Source organism: Vipera ursinii, assembly GCF_947247035.1.
Source record: "Vipera ursinii genome assembly, chromosome: 2".
NCBI classification, from domain to species: Eukaryota; Metazoa; Chordata; class Lepidosauria; order Squamata; family Viperidae; genus Vipera; species Vipera ursinii.
The window spans coordinates 198,158,248-198,178,001 of NC_139513.1; the positions used below are offsets into that span (position 1 = coordinate 198,158,248).

A 19,754-nucleotide genomic window follows, 5' to 3' on the forward strand; every position below is an offset into this window, starting at 1 on the left:
TTTTTTCATACCATGGCATTCTTTTTCTAATTCACTGTTCCTTTTCATTACTTGATCCAGTCGTAGTTCCACTGATCGTTTCAATTCTAGTACTTTCTTTAGTTTTTTCTTTTCATTCTCAATCTGAGATATTATTTCTGTCTTTTCCTTATCAAACTCAGAAAGGCGAATCCCAAGTTTTGATTTTAATTTCAGTTCTTCTTCCCACATATTCTGAGCACATTATCAATTTCTGAATATTTATTCGTTATTTCTCCATGTAATCTGATTTGAGATGAACTTTCTCCACTCTCATAACCTTTTAACTTCTTTTTGGTTATTTCTAGAAGTTTTTTCATACCATGGCATTCTTTTTCTAATTCACTGTTCCTTTTCATTACTTGATCCAGTCGTAGTTCCACTGATCGCTTCAATTCTAGTACTTTCTTTAGTTTTTTCTTTTCATTCTCAATCTGAGATATTATTTCTGTCTTTTCCTTATCAAACTCAGAAAGGCGAATCCTAAGTTTTGATTTTAATTTCAGTTCTTCTTCCCACATATTCTGAGCATATTATCAATTTCTGAATATTTATTCGTTATTTCTCCATGTAATCTGATTTGAGATGAACTTTCTCCACTCTCATAACCTTTTAACTTCTTTTTGGTTATTTCTAGAAGTTTTTTCATACCATGGCATTCTTTTTCTAATTCACTGTTCCTTTTCATTACTAGATCCAGTCGTAGTTCCACTGATCGCTTCAATTCTAGTACTTTCTTTAGTTTTTTCTTTTCATTCTCAATCTGAGATATTATTTCTGTCTTTTCCTTATCAAACTCAGAAAGGCGAATCCTAAGTTTTGATTTTAATTTCAGTTCTTCTTCCCACATATTCTGAGCACATTATCAATTTCTGAATATTTATTCGTTATTTCTCCATGTAATCTGATTTGAGATGAACTTTCTCCACTCTCATAACCTTTTAACTTCTTTTTGGTTATTTCTAGAAGTTTTTTCATACCATGGCATTCTTTTTCTAATTCACTGTTCCTTTTCATTACTTGATCCAGTCGTAGTTCCACTGATCGCTTCAATTCTAGTACTTTCTTTAGTTTTTTCTTTTCATTCTCAATCTGAGATATTATTTCTGTCTTTTCCTTATCAAACTCAGAAAGGCGAATCCCAAGTTTTGATTTTAATTTCAGTTCTTCTTCCCACATATTCTGAGCACATTATCAATTTCTGAATATTTATTCGTTATTTCTCCATGTAATCTGATTTGAGATGAACTTTCTCCACTCTCATAACCTTTTAACTTCTTTTTGGTTATTTCTAGAAGTTTTTTCATACCATGGCATTCTTTTTCTAATTCACTGTTCCTTTTCATTACTTGATCCAGTCGTAGTTCCACTGATCGCTTCAATTCTAGTACTTTCTTTAGTTTTTTCTTTTCATTCTCAATCTGAGATATTATTTCTGTCTTTTCCTTATCAAACTCAGAAAGGCGAATCCCAAGTTTTGATTTTAATTTCAGTTCTTCTTCCCACATATTCTGAGCACCTTGTGCAGTTACCGAAAGCATATTTTCCTTCTGGACCTCTGGTTGCTACTTTTTAAAATTCTTCTTCCAATTCCTTCTGCCTCCAGAAATGAGTATTTGGCTGGATATCTTTCTTCAAGAGATGCTTCACTCAGACTGCTCTCATCTTGTGGCTGATGTAGATTATTAGAAAGCTGTTGACTGACCTTCTGTTTAGAATTCCGCCTTTTATTTTCACTTTTTCTTGTAGCTTTTAAACTGACATTCATACAATCCTCCACGTGGACATATTTTGGACACGTGACCGGCCTCACTGGGAGAGCGCCTGGGGCGGAGGCACAAGCCACGACGCTCTTCTTCCTCCCCAGTCCCAGGCTTTTCTTCACCGTCTTCATCCTCCTGATAGAGGGAGGTGGAAGGAGAGGAAGACTTGGGAGTCACGACATGCGTCGCGGCAGTTGCCGCCACCAAGTCACTCCTCCTGCGCTCGTGAGCTCGCTGGGGAGTAGCTGGGGTGCGTGATGCAGTCAAAGTCAGCCACGCTCTCCCTACCCGTGGCAACATGGTTCTCCAAGAGAGGAACATTTATTTTTGGATTCCATTTATAAGCGCCAAAACTCTTGATTGCAACGGCACAAGCGCTGCAGCTATTGCTGCTAGTCAGCTTTCTGCATCTTGTGTGTCTTTTCTGATGCTTTATATGCTGCTATATATTGAATCTCTTTATTCCTCCAGAACAGTGTTGGTTGTGAATCATCCTCCTTTCTCAAAGCTCTGATGACTAATCGCAGTGTGTGGTTCTACAAATTAAAAAAGCACAATTCCCACCAACCTTCCTTGTTTCAGATACTGTTTGCCTCTGTTTAGTAACTTAGACGCCTTAGTCTGTCCATAGTGTCAGGAACTGTAATCTGTGTGACAGATTTTACATGTTACAATTTTTCCTCTCAATGTGCTCTAAGAAATTGTCTCAAGTGTGTTGAAAAGTTTAAATTATTGCACATGGTAAATTTTATTTTTTTAAGCAAACAAAAATCATGGGTGGGGAAGTGGGAGGGAAGCCACACATGTTTTACAGAAACTCTGGATCTTTTTTATATTGCTGGATTTTCAGAAAAAGAAAAAGAAAAAAGAAAAAATTACCACGCAGAATTACCATAATACTACCCTGCTCATTGTCCGCTGAGTATCCACTCAGTGTATAAACCCTGCTTTGGTAAAAGTAAGACGTTTTCTGGAACACAGTGATGAGGCACATAGTATCTTAATTCTGAGAAAGGGCTTTTCAGCCCTGCATCTGGATCCAATATTGCAGTGCAGCGTCTGTCCCTCGAATCCCCGTTTTCGTTTGAAGGAGGACACTGTTGATGGAGGGAATAGGACTGCAGGAGGGGACTACTTTGGTAGCATACTCAAGTTAATTGTTGCACTCTTCTTGTGACAGATCTTTGTGAATGACTTGTTCGCTTGGGAGTCTTGCAAATATGTGCGGGTTTGCTTCCTGTGGTTAGGCTGGTGTGAGACACGCGCATGTGTTCTGAACCAGCTCAAGCTGGCTGCAGTGGAATTCTTGAAGCCATTGCGGCTGGCAGACGACAGGGGGAAACCATACTTCGCAGTAAATTGCCATGCATTATGCACATCGACACATCTAATTCTACAGCCCTCGATGCCTGACAGCACCTGATTATACTATTGGGTAGCCTCTTTCCCCTTATCCCTACCTCTCCCTAATGGAAAAAATAATAATAATAAAGTTGGCTTTATCATGTTGGCACTGCTGGGGTTTTATTTGCATGAATTGTCAACTTAATTTGACCTCCTGGCTTTTTAAAAAATAAATGGTATAAAGGCCTTAAGGATATCTCTTTAAGGTCACACCTCTTGGTTTTCTTTTGCAGATTATTTTGTGGAAAGTAATTTCTTTTGTATAAACTTATTTGTACAGTCTCCAGAATGTGATATTTGTCGCAGCTGTTAGCATTTCCACTTCTTGTACTATTTGGGATTTACCAACTCTTAACTTTGCTTTCTAAAAACTCAATAAAAAAAACTCTGTTATTTGTAGACATCGGAGAACCGTGGTTCTCTCACCTTTGCTCCTTTTGGTACCTTCAGTTACCTCATTTTGGTATTTTTTTTTATGTTGCAAATTTGCTAATGATTATAAAAGCTTATGGATTTTGTTAGAATTATATTTGTCAAGTGTTTTCTTTTAAGATCATACTCCATTGTATCATTTAACATGTAGTTTTAAATGTATTATAAATATCTGTAACCAAATCATTTGAAGGCTTGATAAATTTTTAACAAAATTTGTACATTTTTTATGAGAGTTACTAGTAATGCTTTACTAAGTAGTGCAATGAATTTTTATTTTTAATCCCTGTGCCCAATTTTGGAGTTGAGAGGGTTGTTCAGTAATAAATGTATGATGTACACTTAGACAACTTTGTGTTTTTTCTTCTAAACTAGCTCTTTAAAATATATTAACTGGCTTGGGAACTTCCCCTTTAATTTAAAAATAGAAATACGAGGTTGGATTGTATTCTCTATATCCATATTTATATAGCCAGAACATTATTAAAGATCCAAATGACAATTTTATATAATTTTAATGTAAAATTAATTTAGCTTTGATACTTTAAAATTTCATCAACTGAGGGTTTGGAAATGTCCAGTTCTCTTTAAAGAATATTGGTTTGGGTATTCATGTATTATTTCGTTAGGGTATTCAAGTTGTTATATATTGTTGCTGTTTATAATACCCTTTTTAATGTGCTGTGACTCAGTTATGCATTTAAACTGTCAATGGCTTCTTATTACTACCGTCTTTAGGGTATAAGGTAGGCAGATGTGGGGCTTTCCATTTCCAGATGGTTTATATGCAGTCCAAAAAGTTCCTTTTGTTTCCATCTCTAACGTGCCAAAGCATCAAAGTGTTCCCCAGTCCCTATGCATTTGCATATTCTTATGTGATGGACTCGTATCTCAGTTTATGAAACTTTATTCTGATAATGTCAAATTTGTGAGATTTGCATAATCTTTATTTGGCTTACTCTCGATATTTTGTTACAGACGTAAGCAAATGGAGCTGAATCTAAGGAGAGTGGAACATTTCTGATTCTTCTCAGCTGGGTGAAACTGGGGTTGCACCCCAGCATAATGGATGGTGCTTGGCTAATGATACTCCCTTTTGTTTACAAAGACACGTATGATAACTGGCAATTTCATTTTCAGTTTACCTTCCTACTTCCTGCTTTTTTCATGGCCACTCAGGATATTTTCAGTAGGAAGGGTGCTCCTGGAAAGCTCCATATGCTACTTAAAAATACTTGTGCTTTTTTTGGAAGTTGGAACAAAATCTCAGGCCTCTTGTTCACCACCAGAATACTCTGTGGAAACCGTGGAATGGGACCAAATTTAACATGGAGGGAAAAGCCAGCAAAAATAAAATTTGAGTGCAAAGATAGGCTACATCTTGCTGACAGTCACAGAGAAAAAAACTCTGAAGAAAAATCCCCAGTCCTCGTTGGAGAAGAATTTGGGCAGTAACTCAGAATGTTATTGACCATTCCATTCAAAGTCGTCTTCCCCCTTCTTTCCTAGTCATGCTTCTCAGTGCACAAATCTGGTCACTGTTGTAAGAGTTGAAAAAAAAAGGCTCAATCAATAATTCCATAATTATTCCAAGCACAAAATAGCCCCATTTAAACTCAGCCCATTTCTGGAATGGCGTAGAACCCCAGAACACTTCCAATAGTTAGGACTACTATTTTAGTAGTCAAGATACTTGATTTTGCCAGTGATTAGGCATACACAGGGGCACAAAAGTGGCAACTCTTCAAAGCAGCTGAAACTTCCCAGGATCATGAGGAACCTTTCTAAGAAAAGATACAGTTGCTTTAAAAGTCTGTAAACAAGTTCTGCGTTTGTGCTCCTACAACTCTGAAGCCTCTTTCTGAATGAAGTTCAAATCCCTGCATAGCCCTAGTATAACCTAGAGTTGTATAGTACTTTAGAATATACTAAAGGGAGATGCAATTACCACCAAACCATTTTATTAATTGTGGCAATTGCTTCCTTTTAGTATATAATGGTTGCTTAAGATCTTGAGAAAAAATAGAGTACAGTACAGAGATAAATAAATAAAAAATCCACAAGAATTAGTTAATTGTGATAGTTAACATGATGAATAATGGAAACAGAATTTAAGGATGTTTCGACTTTCGCTTATTTTGATCACGTGACTTTTTTGTAACACAAGGTAACTTCCAAGCTTTCTAGCATTTCAGCCAGCATGGGGAAGGACAAATGTGTAATCTAAGTATTTAAATGATGATCCCAGGTAAGACAACCTCAGGCAACCAGAATCCTCCAGTTATGTGTTGGATTGTTTTCTTATTAATCATGCGGCTTGGTCTGGGGGCTGTGGAAGTCCAGTACATCTAGGGCATGATGTTGCCTGAGGTGAACCACACCTCCCTCTTTCCAAGGCTAATATACTTGAACGATTGTTACTGGCAAAGGTTAGTAACCTACAATAGGTTAGTTTTAAGAACCACTTTAAGGTCGACGGATAATTTGAGGATGGAATTCCCAAGGAAGAATTGAGCCCTTGTTCCTAAATAAAGCTTTTCTGATTTCCCTATAACTGTCTCCATTTTTTCTTTGTATTTTGTCGAAACTCAGATGGATTTGGTCTACATATGCAAAGGACCCACCGTCCTTGACCAACCCTGTTTAGTATATTGGCCCTGTCGCTAATGCCTTAAAACATCTAATTTCGAACATAGTTCTGGATAGCAGGGATGCATTTCTAGCAGCACTCATCCTTTCATCCAATCAAAAAGACCCCAAAGGGACACTCTTTCCTCCCTCAATGATAGAAGATCCAAAAGGAAGTTGCAAACGGTAGGGAAAAAAGTTTATTCAACAAATTTCATTACTGTTTTCAAATCTTAAAAGAGTTTGTCCATTATTGTTTGATCATTTCCTTAGGCTCAGAGCAAGATTGACAGAATGACACCATCATGAAAGACAAAAGAAATATGCAGATATTGTATAATATAGTTCAGGAATCAAGCCTGTGTCCACTTCCTCTCCTTGTTTCTGTGCTTCAGTGGTGTCCACATAGTGGAATACTTTTTAGGAGAGGCATACACCTGTATAGACTTTTAACTTTTAACTAAATCACACAAGAATGAAATCTGTTGGACACCTTTCAAGCATAAATCAGCACACTATCCAAATTTGTCAAGATTTAAATGTGAATGATCAGTGTACCATAATAGAATAAAAAAAATGCTGTTCATTAAAAACATCTTGAGTGATCCCGATTCATTGCAAGGCACATACATGATACAACCAAAAACACTAGCCTCATATACAGAATTACGGCAGGGTCACGTTAAACATGTTGACTGAATTGCTTCCCAATAGGAACTGCTTATGATAGCCAACCTAATTTTTTTCTTTCAAAGAAGCAATCATTGATAATAAACTCAAGTTTTGGGACAAAGTTTTCCTTAAGTGTTTAATATCAGATTTGTCTGTGCAAGCTATTTAAAGCTTGGTAACCTAGAAGCATGTAAGGAAGGTTTAAAAATCTAAAGTATAGCTTGCATACATTTTATACTTTATAGCCAAACCTTAATGATAAAGACAGAAGGAAGACTGACAATCAAATCGCAGCAGCATAGAATTTACTCAAAAACATATTCTCTGTGGTATTCCCAGCGAGCACTGCAGTTCTTGTCCTGAATTCACATTAAAAGAGTCTAATTTATCAGGACTAGAACTGTTTAATACCATGAAAATATCATTTCCATAGCTGTGCAGTACTTTTTGGGCAATATCCCAACTGGAAGGACATTATGTCATTCCTGAGAACAAGGTTCTCAGCAATACATTCTGAAGAAAAATATACATTACCCTATTTCATTCTTCAGAATGGCAGAGAAATGAAATTCTATCTGAAAGAAAAATCCCACCGAGGTTCACTTTCCTACGCATCTTCAATGTAATTTTAAGTATTAGGACATTAACATTTTGGCCAACCACACTCCCCAAGAGACTCCTTGATAAATATATGATGCCACTCAGCACTTCAGTTTTTTCACATGATTTTGAATTGCATCTTCAACAATGGTCTCATCTTCGTCAATATTGACCTTGACTTTCTTGCCAACCAACTCGTAAATATCTTCTGGTGGATATCCTTTGGGTTCCCCCACTTTTACAGCAAGCATGTCCAATGTGAGCATGGTGCCTTCTGGGATCCTGACTTTGGCAACCACGGATTTTCCCAACTGTAAAAAGCGAAATTCAAGAAGGCTAAGTTATTCTATGGAGAACTTATGACTAAAGTGCCGAAAAGCAAGCAAGCAAGCAAGAAAAGAAAGAAAAAGAATGAAAGAGAGAAAGGAAAGAAAAAAGAAAGAAACAAAAAGATCTATGGAAATCAGACTTTCACAAGAATAAAGGCAGCATCACACTGCAAACTCCAAACTCCCTGGAATTTGCACCTGACAGCATGAGACGGGTATAACTAGGCGAGGGTTTGCATTGCTGCTTCCATCATGGGATGCTCACTTGCCTGCCCTCACAGACACCTCTGCTCTGAGCTTTAGTTTAGCAATAATTGGAAAATTCAATATCCACCTCCCTGGTACCTGATCAAATCAGGCAGGCCTACTAGTGACAGGAGTAAGTCAACTGCTTACCCTCAGTCTTCCAGAAAAATATAGAATATAATTCCTGCCTGCAAGAAATTACCTTTTCATTGCAAGCTTCTTCACAAGGCAAGAGCTGCTTGACTGGTGATCCCATGGCTTTCTCTACCATCCGGATGCTTCTCACCAATTCTGCTAACTCTTTGGGCTCCAGAGATGCTTGATGGTCACTGCCTTTCCAGGTCTTGTCCAAAGTGATGTGGCGCTCCAATATTTTGGCCCCCATCGCCACTGCAGCAATAGAAATGGCTATCCCAGTCTCGTGACCTGAATAACCAACAGGAATATCTGGGAAGGCTGAGCGGTATTCCTAAAACGACAATAAAATGGACAGAAATTCCCAGCGCAAAGTGGCCTGGCTCATGTTTAATACGAAAGTTCCTGTGTCACAGTCCAACACAGGCATAGTCAGCGGGGAAAAAACAGAAGTACCTTTGCAGGCTTATTCTACTTAGAAGATTCTCACACCAAAAACCTACCTAGCCCTGAGATGGAAATCAAAATTGTTTTGCAGGAATTATCAGCTGTACTCTTCTACGTCACTATATCCTCCCAGAATACTCCAGACATTATTCCCCACTGACCGTTATGACACGAAGATTGACATCTTCAGGCTGAAGGGGGTAGGCACTGGTGCACTGAAGAAAACAGAAATTTGGGTTGATGGGCTTCACCAGCTTGTAAACCTGCTGCATTGTGCTCATTGACTGCATCCCACTGGAAATCACCATTGGGCGACCTGGAATGAAAAGCCAGGGCAGCGTTCTTAATGTTACTAAGGTTGACTTCTATCGCCAAGTTATGCCAACTGATGCGCTATCAATGAATAATCTTATCAAATATATCCTCCTTTTCATATGGATAGATCTCAGCCTTAACTTGTTCACTGCGTCATTTCTTTTCCTCTTCCCAGAAGTAATGTGGCTCCATTCTGTTTACTCCACAATACGGGTTTGAATTTTCCAATTATTGTGCACTCCAAATTGGCACACTTAAATGAACATTCCTATTCTGCAAAGCAAGAAAGGATGTGAACCCATCTGGAAATTTTCCATCAAAGAGCTTCCAGGTAAACATTTTTAGAAAGTCCTTCTAATGCAGGAGTGTCCAAACTTGGCAACTTTAAGACCTGTGGACTTCAACTCCTACAATTTCCCACCCAGACTAGCTAGGGAATTCTGAGTTTGAAGTCCACAAGACTTAAAATTTCCAAAGTTGGACACCCCTGTTCTAACGCTAGATTTTAATAGGGTCCATGAATCCATCTTCCATGTTTTATGATTTTTAACCCAGGGTTAATATTTTTGTTGGTTTTATGGCAGAAAATTTTACATAGACAGACAGACAGACCTTTATTGTCATTTTTTACTGTGGGCACAATGGCACACATTAAAAGTGAAATTTAGTTGCTTGCTCTCAAAGTGTACACATACATAAAAGGTAAAGGTTTCCCCGCACATGCGTGCTAGTCGTTTCCAACTCTAGGAGCTGGTGCTCATCTCCGTTTCAAAGCCGAAGAGCCAGCGCTTGTCCGAGGACGTCTCCGTGGTCATGTGGCTGGCATGACTAGACGCCAAAGGCGCACGGAATGCTGTTACCTTCCCACCGTAGTGGTCCCTATTTTTCTACTTGCATTTTTACGTGCTTTCGAACTGCTAGGTTGGCAGAAGCTGGGACGAGTAACAGGCGCTCACTCTGTTACGCGGCACTCGGGATTCGACCCACCAAACTGCTGATCTTCTGATTGACAAGCTCAGCGTCCTAACCCACTGAGCCACTGCATCCCTTACACATACATAACACACATTTAAACATGCTATATACAACATATGTATATAAGCAACATACAAATATTAATCACAGTCCATCTTGAATACATAAAAGGAAGGAGGAAGCTTGAGAGTTCACAAGGTTTATACTGTATGGAACAAAACTGACTGAATCTGGATGTTCTGCTTCGGATACCACGGAGGCTCCTCCCAGAAGGTAACAAGAAAAACAGGTTGTGAAGAGGATGTGTTGTGTCCCAGACAATCGTATGGACCCTGCGGAAGCAACGCTTAGGTGCTATGTCCTGGATGGGAGGGAGGGAACTGCCAATAATCTTTTCAGCCATCCTCACCACTCTGCACCGCCTTCCTGTCTGAAGCGGGGATGATTCTAAACCAGACTGTAATGCTGTATGACAGGAGGCGCTCAATCGTCCCTCTGTAGAAAGTGGTAAGGACAGGGGAAGGAAGATGTGCTTTTTTAATGCGACGCAGAAAATGCAGGCACTGCTGTGCCTGCTTCAACAGTGACTCGCTGGTGAGCGACCAAGCTAGCCTACTTGTTAACTGCACACCCAGGAATTTGGGAACTTGGGAAGCTCGCCCGTGGGCTGCATTTAGAAGGATTTGGGGGCTTCTGTGATTTGCTTCGCCTACAAGCACCTTAACCACGACTAGCCCATGGCTCCAATTCAACAACAAACGCTCGCTTGGTGCCTTCCAGATGCGCGAAGGTCACCCTGACTACAACCAGCCTGGGATTTGGAAAGGCTTCCCAAGTTATTGGGACAGACTGGCTCGAATACTTGGGGTAACATTTTTCAGGAGGAGGATCCTTATGTCCACCCCCATAGGGCATCTTCCCCTCACAAAATCATCTTCCCTTCCCTTCCAAGCGGGAGCCCCGCAGCAAATGACCAGCGTTTGGACAGCGTGTGAATGGGCGAGCGTCGCCGTCCCCAAACAACGCAATTCCTTGGAGCGATGCGGACAAGAGGGAAAGGAAGCCCAGCGGCCGGACCGCGCTCCCACCCCGCCTCCCCAAGGGCTCGCGCACGTTACCTAATGGCTCGCGCGCGGCCTCTCGCGAGGTTGCCACCCCTCACGAGCCTGCTGGCTGGCACTGGCTCCGTCTCTCTCTCTCTCTCTCTTCCTTCCTCCCTCCCTCCCTCCGTCCCTCCCTTGGTCTCCCCTCCCCCTTTTCCGGCTCAGCCCATCACCAGGAGACCAAACGGGGACATCATGGCGGAGTGGACGAGACACAGGAAGCGGATCCAGGTACCGGGCTGGCTTATCTCCTCCCTCTTTTGGCAACCGCTCTGCGGGATGAGTTTCCCTTTTCCTTCTGGCTCACCCCCCTCCCCCGCCCGGTCACCCTTCCCTCCCTTCCCCCCCTCCGCGGCTGCCGCCAGTCAGAATTTCTCCTGCCATTTCTGTGACTTTTCCGTCCCACCCCCCCCACCGCCGCTCCCCCTTCCCCGCGGGGCCGGCCGCATCCGGCGCCTTCTTCCTCTGGAGGGGAAATCGTGGGCCCTCCAGTTCCCGCTTCTCTGGGCCGAGCGCTACCTTGAAGGTTTGGAGAGCTGCGCGCGAACCTTTCCAAAGGTTTGGAGAGCTGCGTGCACACCTCCTCCCGTTCGGAGAGTTGCGCACGCACCGAGCGACTGGGAGCCACAGGAGACGGCTCAAAGAGCCGCATGCGGCTCCGGAGCCGCGGGTTGCTGACCCGTGTGCTAGTCGTTTCCAACTCTAGGAGCTGGTGCTCATCTCCGTTTCAAAGCCAAAGAGCCAGCGCTTGTCCGAGGACGTCTCCATGGTCATGTGGCCGGCATGACTAGACGCCAAAGGCGCATGGAACGCTGTTACCTTCCCACCGTAGTGGTCCCTATTTTTCTACTTGCATTTTTACATGCTTTCGAACTGCTAGGTTGGCAGAAGCTGAGACAAGTAACAGGCGTTCACTCTGTTACACGGCACTCGGGATTCAACCCGCCAAACTGCTGATCTTCTGATCGACAAGCTCAGCGTCCTAACCCACTGAGCCACCGTGTCCCTTTCTTTGAACATAGCAGCATGTAAATCCACTTTCATTTATACAAATAAAAACAGGCAGTTGCACATCCATTATTTTTCCTGCTCCCATCAAATTACCTTTTTGGGCTGTCTTCTCCAAGTATGGGAAATTATTTGTATCCCCCGATCCAACTTTAAAAAATGGAACATCCAGTTCATGCAGAAATTCTACAGCCATCTATTGAGAAAGACACACAAAAAAAGCAAAATCAAAACAAAATCTCCAACTAGTTAAAAATTAAGAGAAGGATTAAAAGGCAATTATAGCCATACCAAAATCAAGAAAGGAAATTTGCTAAATATGTTTATCAGTTTCTTCAACACAGCAATCTACAAAAACATTTGTTTTCTGCATGGCTCTTCATGTTGTTCAACATTAAACTTCCATCAATTTGGGCTCCATTTTCTGAAGTCAAAGCATGACAGACTCTGAAACTCTAACCCCACTTGTTAAAATCCCCCTAAAATATATATTCTGCTATTCTCTCCCCTGTGGGAAGAAAGATTAAAGGTGCCAGGAACAAGCAGATGAAATGTGTAAAGACCTGAAGTAACCAAGCCAAGGAAGAGGCAACAAATGTCAATAAGTCCTGGGAGTGCTATTGTAGGATGTCTCTGGCCCCCTTTGTGTGGGCAAGCTCAGAAACTGCAGCTCCTTTTAAACTCCAAATTCCAAATTCACAACTCTTACTTCATCCATGCCGGATGCTGTGAAGAAAACGCCAATCTCCTTAGCGTATCGTTGCAGCTCTCGGTACTGATCGTGACTGAACTCCAGGTGGCGCTTGTGTTCCCCATAGGTTTTCCCCCAAGAGTGTTTGGAGGTGTATGGCCTCTCCAAAGCTCTCCGATTGAATTTATGCTCCAATTCGCTTTTCTGGAACTTGGCACAGTCTGCTCCGCAGTCCTGCAAAGAGATGAGCCCAGCAAGACTTTCATCAAGCCACTTAACATGCCAATCTCACAACCAAGATTGCGACAGGTACCAGCTCCATATTTATTTCATTTATTTAAAACATTTATGCAGCCGGCCAACTTGTAACAAACTTCGGGTGGCTCCCAATCAAAAATTAAAACAACATAAAACCCATACTAAACCAAATACATTTAAAAACAGAAACCTGGTGCCAGGTCAAGCTTCCGATGTGCAGTTACCTCATCTTAGCCCAGCACTTGAAGAGGGAAAAGTAACATTTTCAAAGCTTTACACAAGGCTAGGCAGGTACAGGCCTGCCAAACCCATAGGGCAGTGGCTGTAATAGAAAAGGCATGCTTGCTAGCTCCCATCTGATGACAGTATTTAGGGAAGGGGCTAGGAGCATGCCCACGCTATCTGACCTGTCAGAAGAGATGGGAAGTTGTCCTTAGGGAAAAATGGTATCCCAGATAGCCTGGCCCTGTTTAGTTTAGTTTAGTTTATTGAATTTATATACCGCCCTTTTCCCATAGGACTCAGGGGGGTTTACAAAGTATTTAAAAACATCAATACAATACAAAAGTTAAAGAGAGTTAAAATAATTAAATTGAATCCCTGAACAAATATAAAACCCCATTTAAAAACTCTCAGCCTGGGCCGGAAAGCTCAAAGAGCCAGGTCTTCAGGTCCCGGCGGAATGACCGAAGGTCGGGGGCAGTCCTAAGCTCCACGGGCAGCTGGTTCCAAAGGGCAGGCGTACCCACTGAGAAGGCCCTATCCCTGGGTGTTATCCGCCGGCAGTCTTTTACCGGCGGCACCCTGAGAAGGCCCTCCCTGTGGGAGCGCACAGGACGAAGGGAGCTTGATGCCAGCAGCAGGTGTTCCCTTCTTCATCTATAGTAAAATTAACTGTAATTCCCCCAGGTCTCCAAATGGAAGTTCTTTTAAACTAGGTTTAATGAAAACAAGCCAAAAGCAGTATATTGTTCATTAGCCTGTCTTATTCAAACCACAGTTTGAACTTCACTGCTATATAGTTCTTTAAAGGTGATGACCAGCACCTTGGATTGCACCTGGAAAGAGAATGGAAGCCACTGCTGCTTGCACAACGAAGGTATTACATGGGCATACCTTATAGGATTGCAGGAGGCCCACTTCCTGTTATTCAGGACACTGCTTATAAGGGCTATGTGCTTAGAGCTCGAAGCCTTGTTAGAGACCCCTCACACCCACTTCATGGTCTGTTTCTGTTGCTCCCCTCTGGGAGGAGGTTTTGAAGTATTTCTAGCAGGACTACCAGATTCTGTAACAGCTTTGTTCCCTATGCCATCCATCTGGTAAACTCACAAGATTCATTTTTCTTGCCATGTGTATGTATACATCCAAACTAGAATGTGTTATTTCTCTGGGCCATGTATGTGTGTGTATGTGGGTATATGTAATAATAATAATAATAATAATAATAATAATAATAATATCATTTATTTTATTTTTATTTTAATCCCATTTATATCCCGCCCTTCTCCGAAGACTCAGGGCGGCTTACAATCTAAGCACAAATTAATGTGCTTAGCAATAGCCTCATCATCATCATCATTTTGGTCATGTTTATGCAGTATATATTGGAGGTAGTTATCCTTTGAGAGCTGTATGCAACAAAATCTCATTTTAATGTATTAATGTACATTTAAAGTGACAATAAAGCTATTATTCCATTCCATTCTTAGGGGTACCCATCACTATGCACAATGCTATTCTGCACTAGGCCTCCCTCCCTTATGAGGGACCCTGCACTCTGCCTAATAACCTGCACATTTAACAGCCACATCAGGGAGAGCAGAGGGTGGGGAGTCGTTAAGCAAAACCATCTAGCTGATCAGCAACCACCACTTGAAACCATAATGGGCAGGCTCCATTATGATCCTACGTCGAGGACTTCCTGTACTTTAAAAGCACCACACAAGATATATATATACAATGTGAAAAAAGATGATTGTTTCCTCGTTCCAAAGCAGGTGGCAGCAAAAGTCATAAAACCTCACAGAGACCTGACACAAAGTGACATCCATTTCTCTCTGCTCTGAGAGCTTAATGGAAGTTCTTGCACGCCTAACTGTTCTGATAAGTCCCGCAGTCACAGGAATACCGTTTAGGCATCTTGCGGATCAACTTCCCAATTGATAAATTCCTTAATATCAATGAAGGGATTAATACCTATTTCTAAACACACCCTGAGGTTCAACATATGGTAGGCAAAATGTGCGCTGCACTAATATGTTTAATGGGAATCCATACAATTGCCCCCTATTTATAATTCTCTATCTTTCCCCAACATTTCTGTTCTGGTGCGGTAGCGCAAGAGTCACACATCCAGGTTCCAGAGGTGCACATGTTCACTTGATTCATTTTCGTTCTATGCTCTATACAGAAAGCATTGCTCAAAGGTGACAAACCAAGACCACATATCAGCGAATGCAAACAGGCATATTTAGTTGTGATTGTTCTTATTATGGTAGCATTCATATTAGCAGTGGTTAAGGAATTGGGAGGACATCTGGGAATCCCAGCTCCTAGTCCACCCTTAGCCAGGGAAGCTGACTGGGAGACTTTGGGCCAGACACTTTCCTTCAAAGTGGCTCTCTCACTGGTCTTTTTTCCCTTCTTCTTACTTTCTTTTTTTCTCTCTTTCTCTCTGTCTCCCTCCCTCCTTCCTTTCTTTCTTTCCCTTCCTTTCTCCCTTCCTTCTTGAGGGGGCGATTAAAATTGCACACCTTCATAAAGGAAAGGCAGAATATAATTCCAATAAACCAGGGGTCTTCAGACTTGGCCCTTTTATGACTTGTGGACTTCAACTCCCAGAATTCCTCAGCCAGGCACACTGGGCTGAGGAATTCTGGGAGTTGAAGTCCACAAGTCATAAAAGGGCCAAGTTTGAAGACCCCTGCAATAAACCATTCTACGCGACCCCAGTCCTCCCAATCAAATCAGCTCAACTCAACTACAAGTAAGCAAGAGCCGCTGCACCTCCAGGAATTAAACGAAGGGTCGCCCCTCTTTTCTGTTGCCTCCAACTAAGCCTAGCCCAGGGGTAGGCAACCTCGGCTCTTTTATGACTCATGGACTTCAACTCCCAGAATTCCTGAGTCAGCTATGCTGACTCAGGAATTCTGGGAGTTGAAGTCCATGAGTCATAAAAGAGCCGAGGTTGCCTACCCTGGGCCTAGCCGTTCATCGTCTCCCGCCTTTCCTGGGAAGCCCCGACGATTTCGGGAACTCCTCGTCCTTCGCCTTCAGGCCAGCCCTCCACCCCACCCCACCCCCGCCCAAATCGCGCTCGCCTCCCACCTTGACCAGCCGGATCATCCGCTTGGCGATGTCGAGATCCCCCTGATGATTTTGGCCAATCTCGGCGATAATAAAGCACGGATGATCCCCGCCGACCAGTCGGCCCGGGCACAGCTCGAACTGCAAAGGCATCGTGGCGATGGCTGAGGAGCGGGCCGCTGACCACGTCCACCAAGCAAGCACACGCCTTACGATCGGACCGAACCGCTACGAAAGCGCCGTTTTACCTCCGCAACCGAAAACCTATCACGGCGCATGCGTCCCTTGTGCACGCCCAGGAGTCCGGGTGCGCGCGTTACTTCCCCGTCGCTGACGAAAAGAGACAGGCGGTGCGCCGCATCCAATCCTAACGAGCCAATCGGAAGCCAATCAACGCTCCAAGCGGGGCACGGTTGCCGAGAGGCCCCTTGCGGTAGCGCTGGGCCTCTACGTTTGCCTGTGCCTGCCGAGGCTTGGGGGAATTTGACGGGCTGAGGTTGATGCGAAGAGATGGTGATTTAAGATGCTTTAAGGCTCCAGGGGTCTTCAAACTTGGCCCTTTTATGACTTGTGGACTTCAACTCCCAGAATTCCTCAGCCAACATGGTTGGCTGAGGAATTCTGGGAGTTGAAGTCCACAAGTCATAAATGGGCCAAGTTTGAAGACCCTTGCTTTCCAGGGGTCTTCAAACTCAGCCCTTTTATGACTCATGGACTTCAACTCCCAGAATTCCTCAGCTAGCATGTCTGGCTGAGGAATTCTGGGAGTTGAAGTCCAATGAGTCATAAAAGGGCCGAGTTTGAAGACCCCTGCTTTAAGCTCTTCGTAGTATTGATCTTGCTGAGTAATTTCGGTGAGACTTATGGCAACCCTAACGTCGTTGCAATCTGCAGCTCAAGAGGACCAACTAAGACCGCTTGGGAAAGCCCAGAGGCAAAACGCGACTGTCCATTTCGCCCCGCGGTTTCATTATAAATGTAGAGAGAGTTTCGTTATTTAGAGCACTAGGTGGAGCCTGGGAATGGTGCATTCTGGGAAGAAAAAAGGAGAGGCTTGTAAGCCGCCCTGAGTCTTCGGAGAAGGGCGGGATATAAATGGAATTAAAATTAAAAAAATAAAAAAATTAAGGCTAACGCCCATTTCTTGCATCCGACTGAGGACATTCCATTGCTTAAAATTGTGGGAAGTCAGCCCCCCCACCCCACCCCAGAGAAGGAAATATTAAAAGGGCAGAATATTATATTTTCTCAAAGGATCTTAAAGAGGCAGAAAAGCATGCTCAGTTTTTCTTAATAGCCCCAAGTCTCCCCTAAGCAAAACCCAGCTCTGTAGAAATGCAGATGAAATAATCCATTCAGGAAAGTTGTAGCCTTCCATGTGAGATGGCCTCACGAGACCGATGGTTCGTTAAGGTGCTTCCAAGTAAAAGGCAGCACGCAGGGATGCGATCAGATTAAGCTTTATTTAAACGATAGAGTAAAGAGAAAGACTTCCCTGGCATGGAGGCATCCATGCCTGGATTCAGCTCATGGATCAGCAAGCAAGCAAGCAGAAGAGAGAACAAAGAGAGCAGACAGAAGAGCAGCCCCTGAGCAGAGGTTTTTATAGGGGGGGCTCAGCCCCTCCCTTACCAATTAACTCTCTCCAATGGGGCTGCAGGGGCCGGGGACCCCTGACCCACCAGTGGGAGCAAAGATGCCTCTTTGCTCCCATCTGATGACCTTTTTGGGGAACTGCCATGGCTGGCACAAAAACATCTAACATTCCAACTAGAAGCTTAGGAAAACAAAATCTACATAAACCCCATCCAAACTCTTAAGATAGGCCATAATAGGTGTTCTGTGGCCAGTTCTTTGCAGGCATTGAGTGAGACAGAAGGTTCAAAACAGCAACGTGCTTTATTGAAGGTCAGAACAAACAGAAGCAACAAGGGAGCTGCTGTGCAGCTATTTATACGGTTGGCCGATAGGTGGCAACCAATAGGTTTGAAGCATAGGTTTCCCGCCCAAAGACCTACTTAGCCGGCTGGAGACAACCAGTCTGGGCCAGCTAGCAACCATTACAACATAACAGGTGAACTAGCACTTAGCACTTGAATGCAAGCAATTAGCAAGCAGTGCAACATGAGCAAACACTTACAACATATACCGAAAGGTCAATACATTACAATAGGATTAACTTACAGATGCCAAAGGGGCAGACTCAGGTCAAAGTACATGACACAGGAAATACAAATCCTCAAACAGGAACAGGAAACCTCAATAGCCCCAGAGGGTATAAAAACCCACTCCCTACATGTGCTCGCTCTCTTTTCTTCCAGAGTTATCTTTCTGTCTGGCTCTCTTCTTTAATAAACTGCAACCTTCTTTCTAAAGCGGTTGCCATGTTGTTTATTCCCGGCTTGAACTGGACCTTGATGAAGACTTTTCCTTCAACAAAATAAAGCTGAACGCTGTAAAAGATTGCTTTTCCTTCTCTCGTTTCGGAAAGAATTTGCCCAGTCTTGAGACTAGGATAGAATAGGCAGAATGGGAGGGGGAAAGAATAAGGGAGATTTCTGATTATTTACTATTTTGTATTTGAATATTGAGTAGAATAGTGCAACCTTCTCCAACTGATTGCCCACTGGCTATGAATTATAGGATGTTTGGTTCTGTATGTCTGGAGAGTACCCCCTTTGAGCAGGTTTGTAATGGTGCAATGCACTTAAATCTAACATTTCTTTTAAAAATAATTGAATTTGCTTTATTTTGAATTTGTAGGATGTTTGCAGCAGCAGCCTTTCTGCACCTCAAACTCATCATATGTATTTAGTGGTAATTCTAGAACTGCTGACATCAACATACTTGATGGGTTTTGTGGAAGTCTGATACTTGGAAATGTAACCTCTCTAAAATAAATGTGGAGTAGCAGCACACAACTCTTTAGTCTTTAAAGGTGAAAGCACCAATTGCAGTACTTAAAACTTCTGCGTCTTTTCCCAGGATTGTGCCATTGCCTTAAGTTCTCAAATATCCCAAAGCACATTTAAGTGATGGGGATCTAACACACTGTTTTATCAATATGAAGTAATGTAGAAGTGGAACTTGTAAGAAAATGTTGCAGTACAGGAATCCTCCCCAATTTATCCCAAATGGGAGTCTATTCTGGGTAACAGCTAACTCTTGTCTTTTTTCTAGAATAAATTGTTCAAGGGCTAAGGCTCAGCCAGCCAATTCAGGATCCTATCCTATCTTTCATTGTACTTTATACACTCTGCATTCCATAGCTGTCCATGATCATTGAACATCCCTGTCCTATGGCTGCCATCAAGCAGAAATAATGCCCCTCTTGAAGGTCTTGTAATAGTTTTGTACTTCTGCAAACCTCAAAGTTTCTCCAAGCGTGGGCACGCGTGCACACACACACACACACACACAC

The 19,754-nt window shown here is 42.6% G+C and overlaps 2 protein-coding genes across 6 annotated transcripts in view; one reads left to right on the forward strand and one right to left on the reverse strand.

Moving 5' to 3' along the window:
* RNF38 (ring finger protein 38) overlaps positions 1–4,122 on the forward strand; it is a 110,421-nt gene extending 106,299 nt beyond the window's left edge. For 3 of the 5 annotated variants that reach the window (XR_014491330.1, XR_014491332.1, XM_083353737.1), the window contains one exon: positions 2,253–4,122. The gene's annotated coding sequence lies outside the window, so the exon portion shown is untranslated. The remainder of the gene's footprint in view (positions 1–2,252) is intronic. The other 2 variants (XR_014491331.1, XM_083353738.1) reach the window with 1 other exon arrangement.
* A 170-nt stretch (positions 4,123–4,292) lies between these two features.
* NANS (N-acetylneuraminate synthase) lies at positions 4,293–16,609 on the reverse strand. Its single transcript, XM_083353759.1, has 6 exons — positions 16,355–16,609; positions 12,785–13,000; positions 12,172–12,271; positions 8,836–8,990; positions 8,295–8,561; positions 4,293–7,828 (listed from the first exon to the last, which is right to left on the reverse strand). The coding sequence occupies exons 1-6, from the start codon at positions 16,484–16,486 to the stop codon at positions 7,619–7,621; spliced, it is 1,080 nt and encodes a 359-aa protein (XP_083209885.1). The 5' UTR covers positions 16,487–16,609; the 3' UTR covers positions 4,293–7,618.
* Positions 16,610–19,754: the final 3,145 nt, after the last annotated feature.